At 35.9% G+C, this 19,372-nt stretch overlaps 1 protein-coding gene across 2 annotated transcripts in view; it reads left to right on the top strand.

Moving 5' to 3' along the window:
* PLXDC2 (plexin domain containing 2) overlaps nucleotides 1–19,372 on the top strand; it is a 336,643-nt gene that overhangs the window by 261,182 nt on the left and 56,089 nt on the right. For both annotated transcript variants that reach the window (XM_074358105.1, XM_074358104.1), the window contains exon 11: nucleotides 19,153–19,213. In XM_074358105.1, coding sequence (XP_074214206.1) covers nucleotides 19,153–19,213 — 61 coding nt within the window. The remainder of the gene's footprint in view (nucleotides 1–19,152; nucleotides 19,214–19,372) is intronic.

Here is a 19,372-nt window from a genome sequence, read left to right as displayed (position 1 = left end):
TTCCCAGCTTTACCTGGGGGAGGAGGAGGAATCTGAAGCCCAGAGAGGGATTGTGACTTGCCTAAGATCACATGGTAACAAATTGGCAGCACTAAGATTTGAACCCGGTAATTCTCTGCTGTGTCCGCTTGCCCACTGGAGTGGTCACTAGGCAGTTCTCTCAGCCAGGAGCCCACTGGCCTTTAGGCCCTTCAGTGCACAGCAGCCGTGGGGGTTTTTATTCAGCCTTAGAGGACTGGAGGGGGGCAGTGGTGGGATTAACCCAGCAGGTGGGGTTGTAGGAGGAACACAGAGAAGATACTCTGCCTCCCTGACACTGTTGGAGCAGGAGTGAGTACCTGAGATGTACCCAGAAAGCCCCAGGAGGAGAAGCAGACAGAGACAAAGTGAGACAGGGCTGAGGCCTCTCCCATTTGGCTTAGCTCCCCCTCCCTCAGTGGGGGGCTCTCCGTGGACAGCACCCCCAGGAGAAAAGGTTAGGGGAAGCCACTGTGGAGAGGGACAGGGCACACCATGTCTCTACCCCACCCCTTCCCCTCCAGCTAAGAACTCCAGCTGTGATGTGGCATAACTCTGAGTTAGAGGGATGGGATTCTAGATCCCCTTTCTCGGGAAGGTTGGCTTCAGGGGGCATACCTTTCACCTCTTCATCCCCTTTCCTTCTGGGCATGAACTAGACATGGCCCCACTGTTGTGGAATCCCTAGTCTTGTGGGTACATGGCTCCTGACCTTGATAATGAAAAGACTGATATTATGGTCAAAAGAGAGCGTTTAATAAAATAATGGTCAGCGCTGGGCCAAGGGACGTCCCAGGGACCATGGGAAACCAGAGGAGGAGGTAATATTAGAGCTGGGCTTTGAGGGATGTGTAGGCGTCCCTCAGACAGAGCAGAAATAAGGACATTCTGGGTGAGAGTCAGTAGGGTGGGTGTGACCTGGGGTGCCTCCCTGCCCTCTCTCTGCCCCAGCTGCACTAGCACCTGTCAGTTCCTCTGACACAGTGCTTCTCAAACTGTAGGGGGTGAAAGACCAATTTTTTTTTAAAGATCTGTCAAGAACCAGTACTTCTGTAAAATACCATAAAAATGAATTGTTAGAGAAATGAAATGGAATGGAAACTGACGTGCAAAATAAAACCCAGTGTTGTATTAAAAAAAAAAATATTGCCACAGGAGCTTGTTAAAATGTAGAGATCTCTGAAACCCTCCAAGGTCCAGAGCGGAGCTTGGGGATTTAACATTTTAATGAACCACTTCACGGGATCCCAGGGTAATCTGAGGCCGGCTCGGTGAAAATGCTGATCTTGCATGTGTGGGCTATGAGTCCTGTAGGCCTACAGTGTTGGTGTCAAAATTGTGTGGAAACACTGATTCCTAATTTGTAGTAGAGAAGTACTACATAAATAAAGTTCTGAAGATAAAAATATTTGTTGTTAAAATCTATCACGAGTTAATGAAACAGATCAGGATAAAAGAAAAAAAGAAATTTTTAGTTGAGTATAGCATATGTAATAAATAAATCAGATGATTTGGAACATTGTTAGTGAATTAAAATTATTAGAACATCTTCAATTTCTGAATTTTTATTAAATTACTGCTACCAAAGTAGAGATTCACTGTTCTAAAGGAACTAAGTTTCTTCTAGAAATACTGTGCATCCAGGATAATTGTTTTTGACTTACAGTGCTTATAAGTAGTGAATTAAATTTTGAATTTATTTTTAGTACAAGGCCCTTTATAATCTTTTTAAATAAGAATCTTAGCATGTCTCTTCATTAGCTTGTCCTGAAATATAGCATAAACAAAATTGTCTTTTATGAATACAAAATTAAAATTTATTTTTTCTTCCTTTTGTGCATTCTAAGCCCAGCTTAAACAAAAGTATACGGTTTTTTTTGTCTGAATTAATTATAATAGTATAATGAGGTGGGGTGTTATTTTATCCGTCACATAAAAACACTTTTAAGTCTATTCTGATGCAGAGAAAACTTTTGAAAAGGAACATAAGATACTAGTAACAGGGTTCACCTTTGGGGAAACTGCCATGAATTGGAAATTGGCATAAAGAGATAATAGCATTTCATCGTATTCCCTTTTGTAGAATTTGAATCAGTCAACAAACAAATATATGTTTTTAAAATAAAGGAAATATATGATAAAATGTAGTAGGAAAAATTGGATACTCTTTTCAGAAAAATCTAAAGTTAAAGAACCTTTCAGGAGGAGCAGAAAATTGTCAATGCTGAATGTACAGGCTGAGTTTTTCTTCCCCTGGAGAGATAACATTGGATTTATTAGCCTTTTGGATATAAAATACATGTAATTCTTTCCTTTTTTTGAAAAAAAAAAAAAAAAGGTACTGGACTATGTATTTTATCTATCTATCTATCATCTATTTTGCATTTTAGTCTCTGTCTCCTTTTTGCCACTGGCCATCTGCCAGTCTCTGTGGATGGCTGTGCATACAGAATGGAGACCAGCTTTCTTTTTTCCAAACTCTGAAACAACAGGTACTTGAGCCAAGCCTCCTGGTGACCAAGTCCCACCTGAAATATCACAGCATTGTTTAAAGTAGTCTTTGATTTTCCAGTCAGTGAATGCTGTGTTTGCATTACACTTGAGCACCATTTGGCAAACTAGAGATAAAATCTGTAGAATTATTTAGTATCACATCTGTTTATAGCTGCTTTTTCAAGATTATACAAGTGATTTTAAAGTTTTGCTTATGTGTTAACCAACTGTGGTGGCTGCATTTTATTTGGTTATAATTTAGAAAACAAAATTTCAAATGTAATCTAATAAGCATATATGGAGCATCTAAAAATGGAGCATTTTAGTGCTAAATTACATATTCCATTCCCTTAGTTTGCTCATACTAATGCAATAATGAGGCCCCTTGGAAATAATTAAAAGTTAATTGTCTAAGAATGAAATTGAATTTCTCAATTTAAGAACAGTAGGTACTAAGTTATTTTGGAAAAAAATATGGTCCTTAAAGGACAAGAAAATAAAAATTTAAAAACAAAAGCCAAAATTCACAATTGGCTTCCATTAAAAAAAAAATTAACATGACTATTGAGAATTAGGTGAACCTTAGATTAACAGTCTTATAATGAAAAGACTGATAATGGTCAAAAGAGAGCGTTTAATAAAACTAGTTTATGGTTTGATTATGTTTTGCTAAGAAGCTAATGTCAAGATTTAGAAAAACCTTCAAAATATAGTATGTTCATACTCAAGCCAGCTCTTTCAATATTTACATAGGAAAATGATAAAAATGTCATTGAGATAATTTCTGGTTTTCTGCTTTCTGCTAAAATTTGTCTCACAGAAAAGCTGAAATATTATTCTTTCATATTTCTTGATATGAACATGCTATGTAAGATTTCTGTGCAATTTTCTAAGTTCTAAGGAATTTATTTTCTATCAAGTCTTGAGTCGGAGGTACAATCTTGCCCTGCCCAGAGTTTTGAGGGAAACTTTATGGTAGGAATTCTGTCATTCATGGAAAAGTTCAGGAAATCCAGTCATTCAGCAATGCATGTAAACTTATCTTGTTATTTCTTTAGTTCTAAGAACATCTAAATAGTGTTCTTCTAAAGATGCACCTTTTTATATGATTGTAGGACAGTCTGCCCGAGCTGGTATACCTTATCAGGGAAAACAAAGAAGAAACTTCAGGATAAAAGTGATTTATTGGTTGAAAAAAGATTAGCATTCAGATTTTTTTCTCTTTTCTGGAGTATTCTAAAATGGATTGGCTGATTCTGGATTAAAGAGACTCATTTTTTGTTTTCTCCTTCCTAGAGAGCCACTTTCTCTTTCGCCTGAGCTCTAGAATTTTCCCTTCAGTCACAATTAATGATCAAGGGGTAACTCCTCTCTTCACGTAGCTTGACCTTGTCTGCAACAATTGCTAATGACAGGCTCTCCTAAAAATACACAGATTTTATATTCCTAAAATAATGTCTTTTGACCACCAGAGAAGATCTTTGTATCAACCTGTGCCCTGATCAGAATTAATCTCTCTCCTCTGCACTCCACTGGCACCCAGGATCTGCCCACATTTCCTTCTGCTGGAGCTGCTGCTAAATTACATGAGCTTTGAAAGAAAGTACAGGGGGCTTGTTTCAAGGCCAAGAATGCCTTACCTTTGGAGATGCTCCACATAATTTTAACACCTGCTTTTTACTTTATACTTACCGTGTGCTAGGCATCACAGGAGAGCCTTTACTTCCACTAAAGTCTTTTCATTTCTATTATCTCATTCAGTCTTTGCAAACACATCCTTGTTTCACAGATTAAGTAAATGAGAATTAGGAAGGTTGAGAAGCTTAGCCAAGGTCACGAGACTAGTAATCAGTGGAGCCAGGATTTAAAATAAAAAAGTTCTGAAGGATGGGTGGTTGGAGAGATGAAGGGAAAAAATCAATGCTGGAGTTGAAATTCCTCCATTAGGCTTCCATGCCTACGCTTGGCGCATGTGGCCTTGCTAAGAAGGTTCGCATGCTGGGTGAGCAATCCGAAGCAGGGCCAGTGGGGAAGTGGAAGAAGCCCTTCCCTTGCCTACTTAAAAGGGTTTTATTAGCTCAGTAACACTGACCTGTGTTCAAAACTTACGTGAATGGTTTGTTGTCAAAGATACATATAAAGTTTCCTTTAACAATAATTGAGCTTATATTTGTGCAAAGTGGGTGATTGGCAAGATAGAGTCCTCATGAAGAAAATAAAAACTGTAAATTAAAGAAAGTAATAAAAATAGCACCTTCATAGAATTCCCAAGGTGGAAAAAAAGAGATTTGTGAATAATCTATTAAGGTTGCATGCAGCAAAAATGGCGTCTGAAGAGCTTGTTTCATATAGGAGAATTAGTCCTGCATCACTTTCTCGTGTATCAGGTTTTCTACTAAGACATCAGAAGATGGAATTAAAATGGACTCAGTCCATGAAACAAGAGAAGAATTCTTGATGCCGTATTTCAGAGGAAGGGTCATAAAAGACTTCAGAGACTTTTTGTATGCAAGCATAGACCTAGATGATCGAAAATAAAGTGAACAAGAATACATACGTGGTAGGAGACAAGTAACCTAGAAAACTTGACTGAAAAGACTTGCCAAAGTTGAGCAGAGAATTTGTAACTAGAAAGATCTGTGAGCATTGAGATTAGATTCATCCCCGAGGCGCCACCTGCCCAGTCTCCTCATCGTCCCAATGCCCCACTCCTTTCTCTCTCAGAAGCATAGTCATTCACCCCATAAGTTATATGGTCATCCTGCCAATAAATTACATAGTCACCCCATTCTGGGAGTCCTTGCTGTTGTCTGAGTTTTAACTGCATTGTACTCAGGATCTAAGGCAGCGCTAGAATTCTCAGGTTGGTTCAGTTATTCTCCATCAAGGAGTTCCTGTGATGGAGACCACAACACCCACAAGCCTAAAATATTTACTGTCTGGCATTTTACAGGAAAAGTTTGCCAGACAAATGAAGGACATACAACAAATATGTCGATGAAAATAAGAAAAGTAAAACATGTATTCACAATAAATTATTTTGGAAGAAAATATTGACCATCTGGTTTTGAGGGGTTTAAATGAAGCAAACGGTGACCCTGGGATAAAGGAAGTAATTCGAATGATTATCAGTCACCTAAGGAACCAGCAGACAGTAAATGAAGGACCAGGTCAAACTAAATGTAATAGTGTTTGAAAATGAATAATTGAAAAGATTTTGAGAATGTGGAAGTGAATGGTCTTGTGAGCTAATATCATGAAGATTCAGGTCTGGGCATCCATCCTGCATATGTTTATGTAGCTTTTGCTATAAATTTTTTTCTATCTGGGTTAGAGAAGTGCTCTGGGATACTAAGTCAGTTTCATTAAAAGCAAATCTGAAGATAAAACTACACATCCAGGAATGTTTCTGTTAACATAAGGTGACACTAACTATATTTTATGAAGCAGAAAATTGCTTCACACCCAAATTCTTAAAATCCTTCTTTCTGCTGCCTTTAATAAGACATAGAACATTTGTACACATGAGCTGCATAAAACTCTAATAGAATTAGCACTTAGTAATTTGATATTTCATATGCCTGACAAATCTGATGGAGAATAAAGCAAGGAAATAAGGAAGCAAAACACTCTTTTATGACCAGAATCATTCCTTAAAGTGAAATGAATTTACTAACACATTGTTGGTAATATACGTAAGGACCTGGGCCAGCTACCATCTTAGAAACAGACCTTTCCAGGTGAGCTTACAGATTTATAATGGTAAAAATTTAGAAAGAAAACAAAGCTTTATGTATCCTAAAAGCCACTACAAAATTATACACATTACTTTCTAAGCACTGATATTACAACCTAGATTACAAGAGGCAAATTGAACTCAGATGTAGATAGATAGATACAGATATATTTCAAAGTTCTTAAACATGCAGTTTTAGAACAATAAGGAAACCATCTTGCATAACATTGCAGCAAACTCTAGAAGTCTTGGAAGTGTCTCCACCAAAATCAATTTACTTCTGCTTGGAATAATCACCCTTAAAACTTTGGAAGATAAAGCTGAATTTACCATGAGCTGGAGAAATGATGGGGACATGTAATGTTCCTTGATCAAAATGATGAAATGGAACAATTACTATTTTCAAGTTTGAATTATTAATATAAACAAATATGGACTACCCCATGTGTATAACAGATATTCTGATTTGACCTGGATCTTAGAAAAGTTATCTCACAGATATGATATCTCTTGAAAGATAGTGAAATGAACTATCAAAAATCATTAAACAAATATCTTTTAAAAGGCAGTGTTCTGCTGTTTGTTATAACATTCACTCGGGTATTATTATCTGGCACTGTAATGCCTTAAATTACATCTTCTAGGGACATACAGGGAGAAAAAGTTGCTTTTCTGAGGGCCTTGTCAATATTTTAAATGAGCTCATAGTGCTTGTCTAAAAGATTTAATTACATTGTAAAATATAATGATAACAGCCTAAATTAATTAATAGGATGATATAATAAAATGGTTTTCAAACTTTTTCTTCTTAAGCAGGAAAAACATTTTTGAAAAATGAAACTTCAAATACAAAACAGATAAAATTAGATCTGGTGGGGGCTTCATAGCCCAGCCCTCCCATCTCCTCCTCACTGACCACAGCAATCACTGAAGCCTCTGCAAAACTGAACCCTGCACCCTGGACAGAGCTTAAAAATCTATAAATAGGAAAACAGGTTTTCCTATTTAAAAATACTGACCTTCCTAATTCACCCATTCTTTCTGTAGATCACTTGCAAGGACCCAAATGCACTGTGATTAGAAACACTTTGTCATAAGCAATGTGAGAGAGAGAGAAAGAGATTTTTGTTTTGTTTTGGTCTGGGACAGTTTATTGGTTGTTCTTCCTGAAGAGATTGTGGCAAATGTAACGGTCTCTTTCATTCCCTTATATAGTTCTTTCCTCAATGTTTATGGTTCAAAACGAGGGTAGAGAAAAGTTTGTGCTGTTTCTCTGAGAAACTAGAAATACCATCTTTATCTGTTCCTCTGTAAATCTCAGCATTCCAACTAAAATTCTAAAACTTTTTATGGTAAAAAAAAAAAAAAAAATTAGGATACAGATCTTTCTTTGATGAGACAATCATCTCATCAAAGGGATTTCTGGTTCCTTACCCAGGTCCAACTTTGCTATCTTGGCAAAACAGATGTGAGTTGATTCATGCATCATTGTTGTTCCTGAGGAAGACAGACAGCTCTGAAGGACCAGGAGCCATTCATCTGAGCACCATGGAATAAAAATTTATTAGTGAAAGGATAGCATTTTTTAGAGGCATGGCGCACCTAAACCCCTAAGACTTCATGTTCCTTTTACTGAGCCAACAAGAAAGTAAAAGTCACTGCTCTTTCTGTCCACTTCTATGCATTTGAAATTGCCATTTGAGTATACTATTTGGTAGGAGGTCAAGAAATTTTAAGAAAGGGTGTCAAAAATTGGAATCCTGAAACATCCAGGAGTTTTATTTATAACTGAGTATTTGCTTCAATGGCTCACAGCCACGAGGAGGAATCTTGGTTCCTTTTTTATTTCTTTCCCTGAGGCCTCAACTCTCACTTCTGTTCTACCAAGATAGCAAAGTTGAATGCTGGGCAAGGGGTTTTTAGATTCTGGAAGAATTCATTCATCAAAAAGAAAAGATTTCTCTTCTTTGTCTTATAACCCTAACTTTTGTGGCTAAAGAGTCTGGGTCAGGTCTTGGAGGATATTATATAGATTTTCAGTTATAGATCAGGTTACAGTGTCTTTTTTTCCCCCCAATAAGCACTTTTCAACTGTGCTCAGTGCTGTGGATGGTAAGAAAGAATAAAGTAACCTATATTTACTGAATACTTACTATGTCAAACCCTGAAAGGAAGCTTCATCTATATTATCTCATTTAATCCTTACCAAAACCCAGTGAAGGTAGATTTTACAATCTCCATTTGACAGAAATCGAATCTCCAATAATAACTCACCAAAAATCTCACCCAATAATCTCTAGTAATAACTTGGAGATGGATCGCTATCAACCAACGGCAGAATGAAGACCTGAACCCAATTTTACATATGTGATTCTAAAGCTCATGCTGTTTCCACCAAATAATTCAGCCTCCAGCTTTTGCATTATTCAAATGGGGGATAATTGTAAGGAACAGTGCTCAACTGGGCTGAGAATCATATAATTGACAGTTATTGAACACACGTCCTCTACATGCTCAAACAACGTCAGTGACCTCTACTCCCTTCCTTTTCTTTACACCCTAGTAAATGAGACAACGTTATTGGGGTTTTTTTTTTTTTCTGGCAGTGCCCTAGTAGCATGTTGAAAAATTATGAACCAGGTTAATTATTAATTCAAGTTTAGAGATTGATTGCTTTTAGTGCCTGAATTTGGAAGGAGAGTTGAGTGTGGCAGGGGAGTTCTCCTTCCTAATGCGATACAGTGTGCAGTGCTCCCAAATTCTTGAGGATGTGCAAGACTGCTGCCCAGATGCAGGACTCCAGAAGTGGCCCAGTTAGGTGGAAAAAAGAGCATTGTTTCTTGAATGGAATCCTCACTTTGGGCATATATTCTAAAAGCTACAAAATGATCATTTTGCTCTTAGGAATAACTACCAATAGATATAATCTTCTATTTTCTCAAATCAAAACTATGTGACATCTTATTCATGTATATATAATTTAAAGAAACAAAATGAACTATTTAATTGTCACCATAATCTGCCTTCAATTACCGTACCGCAGCCTCAGATTACTATGCATCTTATTTGAAGAGTTGCAGCGCTACTAAAGGAGTTGAAAATCTTTCATAAATAAGGAGCCAAATTGTTGAAATGTGTTTTCACCCAGATTCTGGCAAGTTGCCAAAGCCATCTTTAAGATCAAAGAAGAAATATTTTCTTCATAATGTTGGGATAACAAGTTTGATTTTAAATGTGAATAGCCTTTGGCTTTGTATTCACCTCTAATTGTGTAACTTTTATCAGAGAGTAAATGATCTGTCCTCAAGCTGAGTGCTGCAATCTTGGTTGGAGGTTGCACGTGGGAGAAGGCTAATCATCAGAGAACCCTCCCCTGCCAGCACCAGCTTGGGTTAAGTCTCCAAGAAGGTGTGAGTCAGCTGGGATGGTAAAAGGGACTTCAATTAAACAGAAGGCAAGCAAACTAAGTATGTTAAAAATTGGAGGGAAATGATTTGAAAAGGAGTTTGTGGAAAGCAGATGAGAACATTAAGTCTTTGTTGTTGTTTGAGTTTCAGTCTCATCTAAGCCCCAGGAGCTACCTTCCTCTGGAAATCCTAGAGCAGATCATTTCTTAAACTGACTATATTGACGGATTGCTCAGTGACCATAGATGTCTGGTTTCATTAGGTGATACATACTAATCCCAGTGTTTTAAGAAGAGGAAGACCTGCAATTTTTGGCTTCTTAGTAGCTTACAATGTCCAGACTACTAAAAAAATTTACCCACTTGGTTCTGAACATTTAACCCTAAGATTTTCTTTTGAGTTCTCGCTGACTTTGTCATTGCAGTACTGAAATCACTAGCTTTTCAACTCTCTGACATCATAGCAAATATTACTTTGTATCTCTAACCAGGGGTGTTTGGAGTCTCAGCAATTCAGTAAACCTGTACTCTGCTGTGGCATCCTTGTTCTTGCCACTTAATCCAGCTATGAGTTGGCTTCTCATTTTACTTTGCCTTCGTACAAGGAAGACAAAGGGCAGGAAGCAGTTAATGATTTGACTATTTTGCTAAAGCTTTACTTCCCTGGGTTCTAACTTCTCTTTGCCTCTTCAAACTGTACAGCACAAAGTTGATGAGTAGTGAGAGTAGCCATTTTGTCTTGTTTCCAATTTTAGGAGGAAAACATTGTTTTTCATCATTACTTATGATGTTAGCTGTAGATTATTCATAGAAATGTTGTATTATTTATGAGTATAGAATTTTAAAACACTGATAGTTAAGAAACAAATAGCTCACAAAGTTAAAATAATTAAAACATGGCCAAATAATGAATTTACTCCATGAATACAAACATGGTTTTTAGTTTGAAGACATCTATTAATGCCATTCATAGCAGCAGTATTGAAGATCATTGAGTCAACTTGATAGATGGGAATATATTTAATAAAATCCAACATTTTTTTCTAAGTAAAAATGTTAGCAGACTGAGCTATAAAGATACATATTAACACAATAAGAAATATTATTTCAAATAATGGAAAAATATACCGAATGTTAATGGCCAGAGACATTCCCATTAAAATAGGAAGAAGGCAAGTGTTGCACTATTATGTAAGAGAATCCTATAATTCTGGTTAATGCACGGAGAAAAGAAGCAAATAAGAGACAGGAGTATTGGAAAGAAGCACAAACATTATTTATAAAGGAACCAGATATAAAATACACAGAAATCAATAGCTTTCCATGTCAGAAATAACCATATAAAATGCAATGATTAAGGCTCCTTAATAATAGCAAAAATAGCAGTAAAATAGTTACTAACAAACTTAATAATGTGTAGGTTCCATGCAAGGAAAACAATGAAAATTTGATGAGACACTTAAATGAACACCTGAATAAACATTTTAATGAATGGAAAGATAGAATTTAATAAGATGTCAATTATTTTCACATCAGTTCTATCAAAAACATTATTATTTGGAACATCAGAATGCAATTATAAAAATCAGAGAAGAATAAAAGAGTGAGACTACTCAAGAAAAATTTTTAAATGGGATCAATGAAGGCAGACTTAAACTACTAGATTTAGATAAATCATTAGATAAAAGTGTAATAATGAAGTCACTATAGGAACTATACAAAAAGGAACAAAGCAATCAATGGAAGATTATACAATTTCAGAAATAGACCTTAGCATATGAGTTTATTATGTGATAAAATATGCAGTTCCAAACAATGGGTAAAGATCTCTTATTCAACAAATGATCGTGGGACTCCTAGCCATCAATTTGAATAAAAATTGTCTCTTTAGATTTGGTCCTAACTTCACGCCATATACCAAAATAAATTTAAAATAGATTGGAGAATTGAAAGTAAAGAATGAAATGAGAAGCTAAGTAGGAGAGACTATGGCAAATTTTACTTCATGCCAAGGTACTGGAGGCCTTTCTGAGCAAAAAAGCGAAGAAAGAAACTTTGAAGAAAAGGATGAAAAACCACAACAGAAAAATACAAACCACTATATGTCAAAAAAATCATGTTTAGAATTGAATGGCAAATTACAGGCAGATGATACATTTAACAGAGATTTAATACTCTTATTTTATAGACAGTCTATAAAAAAAGAACAGCCCAGTTGGATAAAACAGGGAAAAGAAACGAGTTATACACTCAAAGATGGAGACATACAGTCAATAAACATGGTTTAAACATTTAACCTCACCTATAATAGAGAAATGCTAATTAAAACACGGTATATCATTTTTAATTCATTAAATTGCAAAAAGGATGATGGTATGTATTTTTACAAGGGTTAAAATGACATACATATACTCATATATAGGTTGAATAATTTTTTCCAGTTTTATTGAGAAATAATTGACATGCCTCACTGTGTAATTTTAAGGCTTACAGCATGATAGTTTGATTTACATATATTGTGAAATGGTTACCACAGTAGTTGAAGCTAACATCCATCTTCTCATATAAATACAGAAAACAAGGGAAGAAGGAAAAAAAAATTTCTTCTAGTGATGAGAACTCATAGAATTTACTCTTTTAACAACTGTCCAGTCTATTATACAATAAAACTTTTATAGAGCTGTACAATGGAGTATATGCTGTCAGTAAAAATTAACTCTCAAGGAATATTCATGGGTGTGGAAGAATGCCTGGACTGTCATATTAGCTGTAAAAAAGCAAATTATCACATGTTATGATTCCAGTTTGATTAATTAATTTACAGTGTATGTAATTATACATAAAATAAAGATAAGGAAATCAAGCTAACAAAAAATCTTAGCACTGAGATATTATCTACTTAATTTCTGTTTTTCTAACTTTTCTGTAATTTTCTATTAAAATGATTATTTTACAAACCAGGCAATGCTATTTAAAGCATAAATATGATTAAAATTATTCAAACTGAGGATTGAAATTCAGAAGGGTCATGCTATGAATGCTATCAAAATCCAGTGGGTTGCAACCAGTATTTTTGTTAATGAAATAGAATGGAACACAAAATATCTCTGTGCTTTATTTGGATGTTTAAAAAAAAAAAGATGCATCACAATGAATATTTAGTTTCAACACACACACACACACACACACACACACACAAACCATACACACATACCCAGATATAAACATGTCTAAACACTTGATGTTAACTCTATTTCTTAGTATGGTTTACTTCAAAAGTTTGAAAGGCTATATTGGAGTAATTTTCTTTTTCTGATGGAATGGAAGATTTCTGAAATTGCATACTTTACATTACTAAGGCATTCACATCCAACTTTGTGCAAGTGAATCAGCCCAAAGCTGGAAGTCATTGAGGAATTCCGATTTAACTACTTCAGCAGCTGCTAGTTTAAAAAAAAAAAAAAAAGCAAACACAATGCCCAAACAAAGGTCTTAAACTTGTGAATACAGAGATTATATGATGCTTTGTTATGAAGGATTATTTAAGTTGATACACAGCCAAACTTGCGTCATTTAAATATGCCTTAGCCAGCATATTCCAATATTCCCTAGCAGCACTTAAACGTTAGGCGGGGGCAAAGATAAACATTGAATTTTACTGTGAGGTTAGCATTTCAGCAAGTCAGTCCAAGTCTTTTGAATCAAATAGCTTTTAACTATTTCCATATGAGTGAATACTTCATTCTCTTGCCCCTTCTAAATAGTATTTTAAGCAATTTTTTAACATAGATATAAGCTGAATACTCAAATATCTAATAATCTGGGTAGAGCGGGCACCTCTCTGGTTAAAACATGCTGAAAGTTTCAATGCTGGGCTACAACTAATTATTTTGCCCTAAAATGGCTTTACTGGATTGTCCAGTGTGTAACTGTTTTATGCATCACAAGTTCATGGCATATTTAAGTCTACTTTTATATGCCCTTCATTCCCTTAACACATTCACAGTGCAAGAATGAGGATATTTTGCTAATGTCAACAGTGGCTTTTAATCAGAATTATTTCTGAGAAGATTAGCTTATTTCCAGATAAACCTAAAATAATGTCACTTGATTTCCAGTGACATTCTTTCCTACCATACACACCCCCAAACTGAAAACAGACTTGATTGACGTCAGGAGGTGATGCTCAGAGGAAGAAAGAACTCTAGCATGAAAAGCTAATTACAAAAGTCATTTTCCTATTTGAAAATATCTTTCATTGAAAGATAGGGGAAATAAAACCCTGTAAGCAAAATAAGTATCTTCTTTTTACCAAAAGAAAAAAGATGTGAATTTTTAATGAGAGATGAAAATTGGAGGGATAAAAACCCTTAAGTTGTTGTTATGCTTTTAAACATCTAAGAGGGGCTGCTCTAGATTCTAGAAATCTAAAGAAAATTTAAGCCTTTATTTTATAAAACCTGCAATTCTGCCAGATGCCACGTGTATAAATGACAAGGTTCTGGATATCACGTATCAGTTGATTTGATCCCAGTTTTCCATCTAAAACTCATCTCCAAATGGGAGGGTATAGCTCAAGCAGTAGAGTGCATGCCTAGGTCCTGGGTTCAATCCCCAGTACCACCATTAAAAATAAATGAACCTAATTACCTCCCTGAGCCAAAAAAAAAAAAAAAAAAAAAAAATTGAAACTCATTTCCAAAGCAAAGTCCTTGCATTCTACAGATAACTATTCCCCTTGGCACTGGATTATGATTCTGAGCTAAAGGGAACATCAAAAGCTTTTATTAAAAGAAAACATACTCCATACTTCTGCAGGTTAATAGTGGTGGAAAATTTCTTAATTTATCCTACAATATTGTTTCTATAATAGATTACTGTGTAGTTAAATTCTTCTGTCATTCCCAGAGCTCTATGTAATAAGTGGTTCAGGCATGAAAACCCTGAAAAACTTTAAGCTCAATTTTCTTGATTTTAGGAGAAAAGTTTTTAGAAGTGAAATCCTCTGTCTCATGCCTGAGGCTGATTAGGGCCAACAAGTGTGCCTTGTATAGGAGATGAGATACGATTTTTTTTTCACTCACTTTTTATTGACAATAATGATTATTATAATCAATATTTTAAAATTTTATGGCCTACCTTCTAATTAAATTTTTAAGTGTTTTAAAACAAAATAATTTTTACATATCTTACAGCTCCATAGTCCTATTACTCATTTTATCTTGTGATACATTTTGTTATTAGTTATAATTATGGCTGTTTATCATTATACTTGTTTCTCATCTAAAATACTGCTGCTTCTTTTTAAAGCATATTTCCATTTCTTTGGTGCTGTAGGATTATTTTTTACACTTTTGCAGGCTATGGCAAGAAAACTTGTTAAACATACAATTGATTTTTCCATTAAGACAGCACACCAATAAATACATGTAAGGTTGCAAGGACCATTTAAATCATCAGGCTCTTTGATGAGGTATTTTGAAGTCTTCAGAACTTTATAGATCTTTATTTTGAAACAGGGCAGAAAACCAAACCAAGTGGGCCAAATTTGACCCATTTCCTGATTTTGTAAATAAAGTTGTATTGAAACACAGCCACGCCCATGTTTTTATACATTTGTCTGTGGCTGCTTTTGAGCAACAATAGCAAAAGTGAGTAGTTAGGACAGAAACTGTATACCCTGCAAAGCCTGAAATATTTACTGTCTGGTCCTTTATAGAAAACATTTGCTGACTCCTGATCTTGAAACTAATTCCTGACTAGGTCTTAAGATTTTGTGATTTTTTTTTTCCCCTAAATTCTCTTTTGTAGATGTTTCATCTCACTGTTGAAATGACATGTGTTCAATTGGGTAGAAAGCCATGCACTTCATTTTTAATCCTTATGTATGTATTTTAACACTTATTTTCTTCACCTGAATATATTACTCTTGCAAAATAAGTCATATTTCTGAAACCCTTTCCACAAAACTAAGATCAGTTAGAGACGAGATGAGATTTGCACTCTCATCTCAGGATTGGATAGGTTCTGCTAGGAGAATTTTGCTTGTTTTCTAGCTGCCTTATTTAATAGGGTTCGCTTAACATCATTCCTGAGGGCTTTGAAATCAACATTCCACTGAAACTGACTGGAAAATAGTACAATTAACTTGAAGTATAACTCCCTAACAACTTGTTTTGCAATTAGGTGATAGTGAGGGGAAACAGAATAACCTGAAAATAAAAACATGGGAAACCCATTGTAGTTAGGAGCTCAGACTTTACTGAAATCAGTTTTTAAGGAATATTTACAAAACCACATAATCTCTACTTATAAATATTAAGTAACGATTGGGTCCATGTTTGAGAGCAACTTAAATTTTCCTCTCATAAGATTCTATAATACTAATTCCCAAACATGATGATAAGGAACTTTAGGGATAAAACACATTTCGTATTAACATGGTACACAGCATTAATTCCTAAACATTTTCTAAATCCTGTCTATAAAGCGAAAATCCTACAGTTTTTGGCCTTGCTGTATACAAACTACAGTGGCATTACTTAGGTATTAAAAACAGCTGATATTTACTAAATATTGACTATGTATGAAACACTCTACTTTTAATCCTTACATAACCTCCCTTACCTCATTTTACAGATAAGGAAACCAGTTTAGACAGGAAAAATAATCTGCCTAAGATCACAAACCTATTTGGTAACACTGGGAAAGCCTCATGCAAGCGCCTGGCACGGTTAGTGTTATGATGTTTTAGACAAAACAACACAGCAGCTCAGTGGAAAGAGGAAGGTGTCCTCAAAAGTGATTTTGGATTTATTTAAAATTCAGAAGTAATAGAAGGGTGACTTTTCTTAATGATTTTTACAACACACACACACACACACACACATCTCCTTTGGTTTATTATTGGTTTTCGATGTTATTTAAATTACTGGGTTATAAAATAAAATGCTGAAAAGGCAGGATCCCATTGTATTAATTTTTTAAGGTACTGTGAGGTACAAGAATGTGTGAATTTTTCAAACCAAATCTTATTTTGCCATGCTCAGTCCTTCCCACCTAGCAGTTAGTAAACTGCTGATCAATTAATAAGCAATTGTGAATTAATAAATGAATGGATTACTTAATTGAATCACATACTTTCAGTAGAACCTAATTTCACACAATATAACTGGGAGATTATTTAATAACTCAAACAAACTGCAGTATTACTGTCCTTTTCCCTGGGATTAATGTAACAATTTAAGAGACTAATTACTTGAGATCAAATTGACTTATAAATTTAAGATTTGGTACTGTCTTGTTATAATACAAGGCAAAAGTTGTTATTTCCCACTGACTATGAATACATCTGGAATAGAGTAAGTAAAGAAAAACTGCATTTAAAAAATTACCTGTTGTGTTTAATTACTTGTCAGATGGCTCCCAGAATATATTCTTTGTAGAAAACTGAGATATCACCATCTTGCAGAAGAGAATGTTAGTATATTTTTCAAAATTTAAGCAAATTTGAAAGGGATTAAAAAAAAAGGACAGCCATTTAACTCATCTGGAATTAACTGCAATCATCAGAATCTCTTTGGGTAACCAGAGATGTCCTTGACCAACTGGGGATCTCAAACTCAGGATGCCAAATCGCACACTGATGTTTATTCCACACGTAGGCTTGTTCAACACAGATGGTAGGTGTAAAATAGCTGAGCTCTAAAGGATCATGTCCAGGCAGAATGAGAGATGGGGTCTTTTTTTGTTGACAGGTGAGCTCTTCACATTCCACTTGAATTAAATTGTGCTCTCATTCATGCCATGGTACATAATCTCTGGCAAGGATTCTTAGGAGAAATCATCACGTGGACAAACAAAACAAATGAAAAAAAGAGTTGTGAAGCAGCACGATAAAAAAATAGAAGACAAAAGTTGAACAGCCTCCATTTATTTTGAAAAATAAATATCTATTTAAATTAATATTTATTAATATAGATTTATGTGTATTATGTATTAATATATACTTATGTATTAAAATTCAGGGGCAATGCAAATCCTTAATATTCATGGACTGGCAAAATACATAACCTTTCTAATGTGAAAAAGAAATCATGTGTCAGATATATTCGGTGTGGTCAAGTATGACACTGGCCCTAACTTTTAAATATTCACAATCAAGTTTGGTAAATGAGATATAAGGCCATGACACTTTATATAAAGGAGAAAAGTTAAATAGTAACGTAAGTTATGATCACAGCAGTAATAAAGTGTTATCAGAATGAGCTCAGGGTAGTAATATCTGGGTCTTGAAAAGTGAATGGACTGGAGCTGGATCAGGACGGAGGGCAGAACATGATTCCAGTCAAGAAAAAGAGAGGGCATGAGCAAAATCTCATCAACCCAGGGCTGGCTGAATTTGACCTTGGAGACCTGACCTGATCACAGTGCTGGTCGGGAGCCACAGGGACACACTCAGCCTCACTGATTCACCACAAGGACTCCCAGAACTCAGCAAAGCTGTTATGCTCGAGGTTGCCATTTATTACAGCAAAAGTGTACTGATTAAAGTCAACAAAGGAGGAAGGAACGTAGGGTGGAGTCCAGGAGGGACCAGGCATGGCTTCCAGTCATCCTGCCCCTGAGCTGCCTGCACTTAATTCTCTAGCAACTACTTGGGAAAACACACAGCAAGCACTGCCAGCCGAGGAAGCTCATCTAAGCCTTGGTGCTCAGGGTTTTTACTGAGGGCCAATCATGTAGGTTTGAAACTCTCCACAACTGACTTTAATCTCCAGGCCCCTGGGGTCAAACTGATAGCGCATGAGCCAGGGCTCCAGGCGAATAAAAACAGACATTCACCATAAATCGTATTGTCAGTGACAACTCTCTTGCATAACCCAAGACCCAGGACTGACAAAAACTCTCGTATCCCCAAGGGTATCCCAAGGGCTTAGGGCTGATCTCCCAAGAGCCAGCAAGGGCCGGTTCTTTCTTCAGAATGTGTGGGTTTGAACACCCCAAACACCCTGAGTTATTAACCTCTTACTGTACAGTAGAGAAAGAGTCTGTGTGACTACAGGTCTTAAATTTTAACATTTAAGTAAAACAAACAAGAAGATCTGAAATCTGGGAAAATACCTACAAAAAATGTGTATCCATTTGTTGTGATGATGAAAAGTTATATGTATGAGGAAAAGAAAAACCAACTGCAGAGAAGAGCTACAGGCCTTATCTTTGCCTGGGGATCCAGGTGTTCTGCACAGTGTACAGAACCTTGCTGGAGTAATTTGTTGCAGCTGTAACAGCATGATGACCTAGGGAGTGAGTGGTTACGCAGAACTCTGTAAATGCTTCTCCGATGCTCCAGCTAACAGTTCTGTAGAAGAAAGTATGTTGTGCAAATTGGAGAATTAACTACTTACCAACCTTTTTCTTTTAATGTCTGCCTCCCCCTACCTACCCACTCCGCACCCCATACTTTCTTTTCTGATCTGCAACGTGGCCTTCTCTGAAGATGTTCCAGTGGGTTTGATCGCCATCGGCAGGACTGGGTGGACAGCGGATGCCCTGAAGAGGTACATACATACTTTATTGTGACAAGATTCCTGGGACCAAGCTGTCACGGATAGTTGCTGCAACTTAATGAAAATTGCATCTAATTTAATAAAAAGAGCCAGCAGTTACCGAGCCCTTAATATGTAGCAGATGTTGGGTTTAACTCTACATATATTATC

The sequence above is a fragment of the Camelus bactrianus genome, chromosome 35 (assembly GCF_048773025.1).
Source record: "Camelus bactrianus isolate YW-2024 breed Bactrian camel chromosome 35, ASM4877302v1, whole genome shotgun sequence".
Classification (NCBI taxonomy): Eukaryota; Metazoa; Chordata; class Mammalia; order Artiodactyla; family Camelidae; genus Camelus; species Camelus bactrianus.
Note: the sequence above shows the minus strand (reverse complement) of the source record. Positions and strands in the feature narration are given on the sequence as shown.